Source organism: Pygoscelis adeliae, unplaced genomic scaffold, assembly GCF_000699105.1.
Source record: "Pygoscelis adeliae isolate BGI_AS28 unplaced genomic scaffold, ASM69910v1 Scaffold172, whole genome shotgun sequence".
Classification (NCBI taxonomy): Eukaryota; Metazoa; Chordata; class Aves; order Sphenisciformes; family Spheniscidae; genus Pygoscelis; species Pygoscelis adeliae.
Genome location: NW_008824338.1, coordinates 1,067,746 through 1,079,599, shown reverse-complemented (window position 1 = coordinate 1,079,599; position 11,854 = coordinate 1,067,746). Strand labels below are relative to the sequence as shown.

At 38.0% G+C, this 11,854-nt stretch overlaps 2 protein-coding genes across 6 annotated transcripts in view; one reads left to right on the top strand and one right to left on the bottom strand.

The window, feature by feature from the left end:
- The window catches only part of MSH5 (mutS homolog 5), a 2,445-nt gene extending 2,251 nt beyond the window's left edge, over nt 1–194 (top strand). Inside the window, 1 exon segment of the mRNA XM_009319045.1 lies at nt 1–194. This exon segment is cut by the window's left edge and continues 33 nt beyond it. Within this exon segment, the coding sequence (XP_009317320.1) occupies nt 1–194 (194 nt within the window).
- Nucleotides 1–11,854, bottom strand: part of AKAP7 (A kinase (PRKA) anchor protein 7) — a 98,226-nt gene that overhangs the window by 65,524 nt on the left and 20,848 nt on the right. For all 5 annotated transcript variants that reach the window (XR_663387.1, XR_663388.1, XM_009319048.1 and 2 more), the window contains exon 5: nt 4,635–4,747. Coding sequence is in view for 3 of the 5 variants with exons in the window: in XM_009319048.1 (XP_009317323.1) it covers nt 4,635–4,747 (113 nt within the window). In the remaining 2 variants the exon portion in view is untranslated. The remainder of the gene's footprint in view (nt 1–4,634; nt 4,748–11,854) is intronic.

Below are 11,854 nucleotides of genomic sequence, written 5' to 3'. Positions count from 1 at the left end.
GAGTGGAAGTGTCAGAACTGATTCGCAATGGAAAAGCTATCAAACGTATTGATCATCCCTCAAAAGGAGATCGGATGGAAAAATGCAAGTCTGTTGTGGAAAAGTTTCTTCACCTAGACCTTGATGATCCCCATGTGGACTTAGAAGAGTTCATGCGTAAAGAGGTGCTGCCTTCTGCAGCCTCAGTCCTGTAACAGGGGTATGTGTAAAAGCATAGATTACATCATATCTACCATGTTCAGTAGGAGAGTTTGGTAATTTAAAGAATGATCACTATGACTAACACCTACACTACATTTAGATTGTAACAAACTGTGTATAGTTATGTCCTTTCTTCTTCTCCCTGTTTACGCCAAGTACTGTAGTTACATATCTCTGCAATATGGTGTATGATATGAAAGCAGGAAGAATGAAAGAAGAGAATTCAAGAACCTTTTCCAGCTGCTGGGTCACCCAGTTTGTGCATTTTCTACCCCTGTTGTTAGATCTTCACATTAAAAAAATATTGTAGAAAAATCACAAAACATTTCTGCTGGTCTCATAAGACTGTGAAACCAAAGGGTTTATTATTTTGTATTGTGCCAAAGTGATCGTTTCAGCCATTTTAGGATCAGCATCAAGGATTCCAAATAAGTCTGTGCCTCAGACTCCCATATCAGCAAGTAACAGTTGTCACAATACAAACCAGTGATGTAGAGGCTGATAAATGGAAATACAGAGGGATTTAATGAGCTCTGCAGATTTTCATATACCAGCATTTCTGTCCAAAATGCCAGAGATCCCAGGAGTTATTATAAAAAGAATGCTAGAGGTCAGAATCAGTGGCGACTGATAAACAGGGGAAGTGCTTTGGTTTTACTGAGAATCACTCTCATAAGGTTCTATATGGTACGACTATGTATCTATGCCATGTGGGTATAAATAAAAGCAAAATTACAAAGCTAGGAAACTAAACACTATACTAGGGATGTAAGACAGAAATTCACATTTTATATTCTATTTTCGAGTATTGAGTAAAACTTAACATTAAAGGAATAATACCAGAAGGGGAGGATTCCCTTTCACTTCTCGTCATGCAGAGGATCTTTACTGAACACAGTATTTGATGTATGCATATGCAACAAAAATTCATTAACAGATTAATGAAGCAGGAGACATGACATGTAAGTACTATAGAAGTAATAACCTTTCCTGAAACGAGATAAGTGCCTGAGATTCCTTATCTAAATAAGACAGAAGAGACATTAGATAGCTTATGGTTGACTGCCAAAACTTCCTGTAACTGCTTACAGTATGGCTAATAAAAGACAGCAGCAGATATACTACATCTCTCTTCAGCTATATTTGATTTCAAGAAACCAAAATTATTAATGTCACATAAATTGAGAGAAAATTTACATGAGAAAAAAGTAATTACCTTCATTAACTATCAGTATTAAACATCTTATCTGGTATGTCTAGCTGAAGATAGCAAAAAGATGAATGTGAGTGCACATCAAAAAGATTTTAATTTGGAGACACTGCTTTGGGTTTGATTCAGTGTGGAATTTCCTCCTTTATGGTGAAGGAATTATTATTATTACAAAATAAGGACCTTATGTTATCTCTGTGTGAAACTAGGATAGTGGCGAAAGTTTAACGTAATTTACCTTAAAAAATACAAGAACAAATTACTGAATCATGCAGCTACTGCTATTTCCAGTGCAATCATCATACTGTCTGCAAAATAATATCTAGCATCTTGACAATGTTACCATTGAAGTTGAACGGTAAGAGTGAATCAGGCCTTGTACAACACTTGCAAGTGTTGTAAATACAAACTGATTTTTCTCACTAATATATTCTCTTTTACTAATTATACATACAGCATTCTAAAGATATACTGTACAGAAGAATATCATATATTAAATATCCATAAATTATATTTTTGGCATTTTTTCTTGTCAACCACTGCCTAGGCTAAGGATACACTCCTTACTAATTAAGCAGATGCCATCAGAGCAATTTAGCCGTCAGTCATCTTCTACTTATGAAATCCATTCTGGCAGCACTAGGTATCAAAGGATCTCCAAACGTCATACAGCATTTATCAAGCGTGCCCCACAACACGCCCTGAAATAAACAGCAACCTGGACAAATGAAAAGCAGAGGGGTTGTGACTGACCTGTGGCAACGTAGCAGGCTCGTGAGGGAAGCAGGAATAGAAATGTAATCTTCAAGTGCAAACCTCCAGTTGCTTCTTTTATTGTGTTTCGTTAGGTTCTTTGTATAGAAGATAATAATACAAACCCAAGATTCTTATTTGAACAATCAATTGTGGAAGCAGCTAAACATGTGCAAGTAAATTATATCCCTTTATCTCCTTCCACAAGGACACCTAGAGGCACACTGTACCTCCTTATTTTGGGGAAGTTTTCAGTGGCACATTTGATCTCAGAATTGTCCAACTAACCATGAAGAATGAGTTGCTCCCGCTTCTGAGTAGGTAAATAAGTTCTTTAACCTGAGAAGCTGAAGGGGGTACAGTAACCCAGATAGCTCTTTTCTAACCCACTTTATCTCACATTTTTATCCTTTATTAATGTCTGTTTCCAAGTTTTTTGCATTTACCATTTTTAGCTTAATGCTGTGCCTTCAAAATGGAAAGCTGATTTCTTGAGTTCTTTATTAATTTTGAATTCTCAAACTCTTCGCTTTATAAATATCAGCAACAATTTGGGAAAGTTAAAATCTTTTCAGAATATATGCATCTCAAAAATGCCTGTAGCTGTATTAAGGTTTGAAAAACACTTTTTTTTTTTTCCCCAAAAAGATAACTTTGGTGGAATTTAGATGTCATGATGAGGAGAGCGGCTTAACAGAGTATTGCTTCAAATAAGGAAACTTACATTTAAAAAAATATTAATACAGTTATAAAGCTATAGCTGTTAACTATACTCAACTACTTTAGTTCTATTTGCTCTTTTACATGCTCTCTCATGTAATCTTCATCCACTCCCCCCCTTTTTTCATACTGTTGTATGATCTGAAAATGCAATTAAACATTATATTAAAACATACTACAAAATAGTTATTCCTGTTATGTTTCATGTTTTTATTTATTGTTTTCAGTAAGTGCATGAAACTATCTCACTAAATGCATGGACACAACGAAACAAAAACCCGATGCTTATGCCTGACAGTGGATTGACAGAGAAAAATTCCTGATAAAATAATGTACAGATTTTTAATACACAGTATCTTTCTATACAGTGTACCTTTAGAATACCATATGCATTATCCAGCATTATGGAGGACTAAGGAAGATGATTTGGAATGACATTGACCTGGTTCTGTCAGCAGCAGTGACTATCAGAACACAGAAAGTATGCATCCTGGCTAATAGTTCATGCAAGGTAGATAAATGTAAACAAAACAAACCACCAGCCAAAAAACAACCAAAAAACAGAATGGCAAAAACCCCACCCTGACTGTCTCAGATGTTTTAACCAAACAGTTAAATTACTGAACAGCTGATGTTCTAGAACAGCTGTGGATTTTTAAAATGAGTGCTTTAAAAAACAACTGTTAATACAAGCAAAAGCTTACGTGAGCTTACGAATTTAATAGCTATAATATACCACCTATAACCTGTGGACAAGTCCTTACTTCTGTTTGAGAGTGAGTATGTGTGGCCTTGAAGTTTCTTGACGTGTCTCAAATCTCATTGCCTTCTTCCAACTGATTTCACAATGCTTTAATTATAATGTGCACCTTCAGCATTTTTTAAAGTTATTTCTAATGAAATATTAAAGTATTTTTCTTTAATGCTTACTATTAAGGAAAAAAACAAATTTGCAATATTTAAATCATGTACTTTAATTCTTATTTAAAAATATATTTTTTCTGAAAATTATTTTCCTGGTCAATGTTAAAGGATCATGTAAAACATTCCATACAATGTCAGCAAAAAATTTTTATGGAGATATACCTTATGTTAAATAATACAATAGTACTGTTAAATTAGTATGAAATAAAAAACTCGATATACTAGTATTGCTTCTATATATTTAGCTTCACAGTTATAACCTACTTTTATGTATTTGTGTATTTTGTCAAAAAAGCTAATAAATAGGCAAGAAATAACTGCCTGCAAGAGAGAATATAGAAGATGTGTTTCATCGCTACTCTCAAATTCACCAAAGCATATTCAATAGAGGGAACTGACAGTCTGCATATTATGCACAATCCACATATAAATTCCACTGTTTATTTGCTTATTTTCTCCTATACTGTAACAAAACAAAACTACCCAAACAAACTGCATGCATGTAATCTACACCCTAATAATAATTCTATAATTTTGAACAAGTACTTTCATCCTTTGGTCTTGCATAGTTTCACAAAAGAAAATAGACCACGGTATTACTGTACTGAGATTATCAAGAATGGTAACTTAAAGTACAGTACAGGACTACTGTTTATATGGTAGATGTACTAATTATTTTTTCTAAAAAAACTCAGTATTTTCAAGTCTTACCTCTTCAGCTGGTTACAAAGTAGAAAGTGTGATGCTATAGCATAAGCAACTCCTTTGTTCGTCTCCACATTAAACTTTCTAGATTGCTGCTGAGCTATGTGAAATGTGAGCTCACCTGCTTACGTAGCTGTGCTGATTTTGACAACTTCATGAAGGTCAGATGTGGTTTAAAAGCTCTTTCATCTCCTGCCAAGATGCCCTTTTCTTGAAATATCTTCTTCATAGTCTCTGAGCGGGGAGAAAAATGTAGAGGTACAAAGATATTACATGATAGAATGCTTAAAAATGTGCTTTCTACTGTAATATGAGTCACAGCCGCTCCACATGGAAAAAACAGGATGATGAGTCCTAAAAGGCAGAGAGACTTCCAGTTAACTTCAAAGGTACATACTATTTCATGTGACAATAGTCTTATATTTGCAGTTAATATGGGTCAAAAAATCGGCTTTACTAAAATAATGGCAAATAGAAAGCCGTCCATGCTGTCTGCTTTTGCTATCAAAATAAGAACTTGACATTAGAACTGTTCAGGAGTTACTCCCACCGGAAGAGTTTTGGAAACTTCAGGAACTCTGAGCATGTAACAGAATTGTCTCTCTTCAAAAACACTGGTGAGCTTTATTGTCTGTATTTGGGTAATCTCCCACTCAGACCAAAGGAAATCTGAAATTGAAAGCTGTAAATTCTGGCACTGGATTTACGTGGCAGAATTAGAAAACGTATCAGGTGTGCTGATGATTTTTGTTTTTCTAAGCTTCACTGTTGCCTTCCAAGCTAATTTCCTATTTTTAATGTACACTTTTATCTACAGCCCAGGCCAAAGCAACTCTACTACACTGACCTAGTTTACTATTTCCCAACTCATCTGCCCAATGTAACGTTTCATTTCTTGGAAATAAATTTCACTACAACTTTTGAATTATGTTCCATATTTCTTTTACCTGAAATACTTCAAATGAAAAATTTCTGTTGTAATTTTGAAAAAAAGATTAAGATAAAACTGATAAAACCTGTGGCAAAAACAATACCAGTAAGTAGAATATCTCTATTGCTGAAAAACAGAAAAACTGCAATATCTTTTTTTTTCCTTTGCAAATACAACTTCCAATTTTTCACTAGCTGTAGGTCTAGCTGACTCATGCTATCCTTGAACTAAAATCAAAAGGGGGAAAAAAAAAAAATCAATCCTATCACGAATTTAATCAACCCTTACCATAACGATGTATTTGCATTTAAGTGTATTATTTTTTGGCTTGATAGTTCAGCTGTAACAGAAAGATCCAGTGCTTTGTTCTCCCACCTGGAAGAAAATGCATTACACTGGGAAGCAAACAGCACAGCTGGCTGAAAAAAAATAGGGAAGGCCCAAGGAAGAGGAATATAGGCATATAAAGCTGGCTAGCGTTAAGTCTGCCAGTTCACGCTCCTGTAACAAGTCATTCCGGAGTCCTTACTCTTACCATTTTTTGTTTTCTATAGTAACTATTTAAGTGAGCTACTTTGAAATCACACTTGATATTTTACAAGTTTGTGCATTACTTTGCAACAGAAAAGTTCTAGAAGCTCCAAGTATTCACTTGGGACCTGGAGATCAAAATTCACTTCCCTTTCTCTGCTGCATATGATTTATAACCTTAGGTTCCACAGTCTATGCAACTAAAGTTGGAATTTTGAAAGAAGCCAAGGAAATCAATGACCCAAATGCCATCTCTTAAACAGGCCCACTTGAAAATTGTCTTTCAAGCTTCACTCCCCACTGATAAGATGCTGATGCATTTTACAAAAAAGAATTGGCCCAACCTTTTATTCTAACTCACAGGATGCTGAAAGGACAACTGGATTAAAACTTGTGAAGCATTTGCACAATGGTAATAGGGGTCATCTTACTATGGCAGATGCTGAAAATAACCTACTGGAATGGTTGAGGCGGGAAGGGACCTCCGGAAGTCATCTGGTCCACCCTCCCTGCTCAAGCAGGGCCGCCTACAGCTGGTTGCCCAGGACTGTGTCTGGATGAGTTCTGCCTATCTCCAAGGATGGAGACCCCACAACCTCCCCGGGCGACCTGTGCCAGCGCTCGATCACCCACACAGTAAAAAAGTGTTTCCTGATGTTCAGAGGGATCCTCCTGTGTTTCAGTTTGTGCCCATTCTCTCTCTCTCCCCCCGACCCAGGTATGTATATATGTATGTACAAGCATAACTGCTATATAGATCCACAGATCTATGCATCTAGACCTATAGGCCTACCATGCATCTACAGCTATAGCTATGTATCTATACACAAGTACAGCTTACCTACTTGTATTATTTTAAATTGTGTCTGCAGGAAACATTTCTAAATTTACACTGAATCCCCACTAAGCTATTGTGCAGCTGTGCGCACAAATGCTGCTGAACAACAGATTAACATATCAAAACAGAAGACTACAAATAAATGTTTGCTGCTTCTTCAAACTGAGATATGGAAGTTCAGATTAAGTCATTTAGTTATGGTGTGCATGTATTTCCATGCATCCAACGGCCTGCTTATTTTCTGATGTTAGTAAGCTAACAAAATGTTACATTTATCTGAAACCGAAATTATCTGTAACAAAGCCGTTTTCTGGTTCCTTTGGCTCTCTGAACTGCATCATTTGGGGACTCATTGACTTCGATGTTCCAGCAAACGATTAGTCTTATCAAAACCAGGTCTGTGCTACCCTGTGATATTCTGACTCAGTCTTGTGGACTGTAGTTCTTTTTCTCCCCTAAAAGCTCAAAGTCTTTCTGCCATCATGTCTTACGCCAAGCAGTGTCTTACCTCCCACTCTGCAATTAAGATCTGTGCTGGTGAAGATTTGCACCCCTAAGGGTGTCCCCCTAACTCCAGTAAGAGCTTCGTGTCAGACCCGTGGTTTGCCAATGTGCATCTGATCACAGGATTTTAAGCCCAGTGTTTTCAACAGGACAGACTGATCATATGGCACTATAAATGTGTGTTACAGTGAGACAGTAGGGCACCTACGCTTTACACTGCTGAACAGCAACCACATGGCCTCCATGTCTCCATTTTGTGCTAAATAGCTTTGTTCAATATCTGCTTCTATTTATCTTTCTAAATTCATCATTTTTTCATACCTGGCAATTCTAATAAAGAAAAAACATAATGAAAAGAAAGCATAACTTCAGAGAGACAGCGCAGTTTTAAATTTAACAGATTTACATGTGTGTGTGTGTGTTTTCACACGTTCTCATGGTGATCAGACTTCTCACACAGCTTTGTCATGGCACAGACTGTCGTTAAACATCACAGGCTCAAGAGATTGGCCACACTTGCTGGTACTACAGATAGAGCCAGTTTTGCAGTATTTGACACTTAGGGAAAGCGTGACATTTTACTGGTTAAGGTGACTTATGAACATAATTAGCACAACGTTTCCTTCCTCAAAGATAATGAAAATAGAAAGAAATCTGAGTAGATGGATGGGAAAAAAAAGAAACAAAGGGAAATATTTTCCTGACAGCACAGGAAGGTTAAAAAATAACGTAATGCTATTAATATCCGTGCAGCTCTTTGAAGAAGTGGCCACAAGAAGGGTTTTAAAAGAAATGGGGAAGGAAGCACGGATGCTGTGGGCAAGAGAAAGTTCCAGGCTTATGGAACAGCACGAAAGTGGATTTGAAGACTGAGCAAATACACAAAGGTTAAAGTTTATGATGGGGATTGCCTGAACTGAAAGAAATTAGAGGCCAGTGACCAGAACAGTAGACAGACAATGCCCATGGGTCTTAAAAAATGAGGATCTGTCCTGCCATCTTTCCCCCAAACATCAACATTAGCTAGACTGAAAAATCAAACAAGATCTGTGTTTTCCCTTATTGGAATCATAGAATAGTTTGGGTTGGAAGGGACCTCTAAAGGTCATCTAGTTCAACCCCCCTGCCATGGGCAGGGACATCTTCAACTACATCAGGTTGCTCAGAACCCTGAGCCAACCTGACCTTGAATGGCGCCAGGGATGGGGCATCTACCATCCCTCTGGGCAACCTGTTCCAGTGCTTCACCACCCTCAGCGTAAAAAATTTCTTCCTTATGTCTAGTCTGAATCTACCCTCTTTTAGTTTAAAACCATTACACCTTGTCCTGTCGCAACAGGCCCTGCTAAAAAGTTTGTCCCCATCTTTCTTATAAGCCCCCTTTAAGCACTGAAAGGCCGCAATAAGGTCTCCCCGGAGCCTTCTCCTCTCCAGGCTGAACAACCCCAACTCTCTCAGCCTTTTCTCACAGGAGAGGTGTTCCATCCCTCTGACCAGTTTTGTGGCTGAAAAATGTCAGCCAGTCTCAGGCTGACCAATGTTTGCAGCTTCAAAGTATACCCTAGAAAAGTTAAGGCTATTTTTACAAGCTCAATGACTTCCTGGAACAAATTTTTGGACAGCTTTCAGACCGTCTTTCACGCAATTTGAAGTACTCTGCAATATCATTTTGTACCTTATTTTTATAATGTCAAAATTACTGAATGTCATCTGTCTCTCTTACATTGGATGTGGCTGAATCCATTAGACAACTGTTTCCCCATAATTAGACTTGAAATGTGATGTATGAAACTTACTCAGAACTGCTATATACTGGAAAGGCTCAAAAATTCAACAGCTAGATCAATATAGAATGGTTCATAGAAAAATTGCACAAAGCCATATTCCATAATACAAATGGCCATCTTCTTTCCAAGATTTCATTAGATATGGAAAACTGCTACGTATGTACATTTTCTTCAAGTCTATTAATTTCTGCTTGTCTCTAAACCATGTTCCCTCAATTAAAAGGTTTAGAATTTAGAAACAGTATTCTGTCTCTTTATTGAAAAATGTTGTACTTTACACTTGGAGCTGAAGAAAAGCTAAGCATAGCTAACTTACAGTTATAACTATCATGTTAAGTCATGTTAAAATTTTTAAGCTCTTAGTTGTTTTTTAAGAGGATTCTGTTGGCTATCAGTTAGCAGAAGTTTGGGTTTTACAAAGAAGCTCTTCTGGTCATCTTTCCTTTCCTAATAGTGCTGAGCATAATGCACTCGCAAAGCCTTACAAGACCCAATTTCCAAGCCAATGAAGAACTCAAAGTCATCTATTTCACATGCTAGTATTTATCACAACTTCAACTATATGTCCCCAGAGATGAGCACCACGAATTTAAAAAAAGTATTTTAGATATCATGTTATGCTTGGAATATATAATCAAAAGGCTGCATCAAGCACCAAACTCTCTACCATCCTACCGTTAAGACCATTATAAATGATAGTATCAGCCTGAGGAGTGTCCGTGGCTGCTGCCCGACAAAAACTACTGACTCCTGCACACCTCAGCAATCCCCAATCTCTGATGAAAAAATACGGTGGCTAAACCAGGGTCAGTCACTACCTCACGTGCTGGCGACTTTTATCTCCAGGATGTAAGAAAAGGAGAGCCTGCGTTTCTCATCTCTCCATATGAAAAGTTGCTATTTTTTCTCCCCATCAGTACTAACATTTCTCCGCAAATCATCAGCTTTACACTGTGCCAAAAGGTAAACCAGAGTCAAGCCAATTTCCCAATGGTTCTTCCACTGCTACTTGGTTATATATTACTTTGGCTTTTCTACAGTGAGTTGTCGCTGTACCGTACCACTATCGTGTATCAGTAAGCTATATGGTTATTTCAAACACATATCAGCAGTATGCACAGGTTGTTCGTTTCTCTCCACCGCCATACACGTATACAGAAGAAAGATGTGCTCATTCATAAAGCAGGATCCAAGGAGCAGCTGGACCAAGCAATCCCCACTTTGTGCACAGATGCCAATATGTAAGGTAAGCCTTACAAGACAAACAATGATAATGTGAAGGCTCAAAGTGCTAGACTGAAACAGAAATTCAGGTAGGGCTTCTTGATGAAACTCGGTTCTTTTACTGGCTTTAAACCATTCCAATACTTCCTAAAAGTTTGTCATGATCACAAAAAGAAGGGAGTGAGAGTACCTTCTTTTAAACCACAAAAACCATATTTTATTGCTTCATTTTAATGAGGTATTTATCAGACTAATTTTTATTCAGTGTTTGGCAGCACAATATGAAAAGAATGTAAATGAAAATCTAAAAGCATTTGCTGTCCTTGCTTTCAGAGAACCATACTTTACATTTCTAGCATTAAGGAACAAATGTGGAGATCACTAATGGGTGTTTTAGAGGAACAAAGGCAATGAACATAGTGAACAGCATGCCCAGTTTCATTAAAAAATACAGCAGTGCTCAGTGGCCTTTAACCAGATCATTGTGTGTGTTCTGTACAGAGGGATGTTAACAATCAAAAACGTCTCATAATAAACAATCAAGGAGAAATTAAATGGCAGATTCGGAGGCAGGCATGCACATGGTTAGTTTGTTTTATGTATTTCACATACACAACTACAGTGAGAATAAAAATCATAATAAACATCAAGGTGCAAAGATAAAATACTATGACAAACTGAAGATATTTCAATCTCCCTACTAACCGAATAAATTCCTTGCAACAATTTAAAACTTTGCTTCCAGTCCCACCTGACTACATAACAGCAAATTAGAGATTACCTGGTCTGTAAATGTGAAAATCCTCCCGTAAGGTTTACTTTCTCCTTGCCTTACAAACAGATCCACTACTTATTCCTGCTACCCCCATGTCGTAGTTTAACCTCAGTCGGCAACTGAGCACCACACAGCTGCTCACTCACTCCCCTCAGCCCTGGTGGGATGGGGGAGAGAATCAGAAGAGTAAAAGTGAGAAACTTTACAGAAGACTAAAAGTGAGACACTCCTGCTGTGTTGCCCCACACGATGATGTCATCAATGTATTGCAGGTGTTCCGGAGCTTCACCCTGTTCCAGTGCAGTCTGGATCAGTCCACAGCAGAGTCGCCTCCAAAGGCTGAGGACTTGCGTCCCTTTTCCAATGGCTTTGTCAATGCCCCCTTCCCTAGAAAGGGATCCCAGCTGCTTGGCTTCCCTACCCTCCAATTCCAGGCTACTGGCCCCGTTACGCCAGCATCAGAGCAGCCAGGTGACAATATGCTCGCCTAGATCATGGCTGAAATCTTTTCGTATATCTCGCAGCTCACTCAGGGATAGAGATCAGGTGGTCACTGCCTCGTTTATGAGTTCTTCCTCTTCTTCCTCCCCGGGCAGCGGCCACCTCTCCTCCTGTTCTCGTGATAGCCCTACTCCAGGGTAGTCTGCCTTGTACACTTCTTCCTCTGGCTCCCTTTTAGAAGAAGTTTCTTCCTCCCGTACTAAACGAGCCGACTTCCGCTTCCAAGATTTCTTCTTGTGTACAGGGGCAA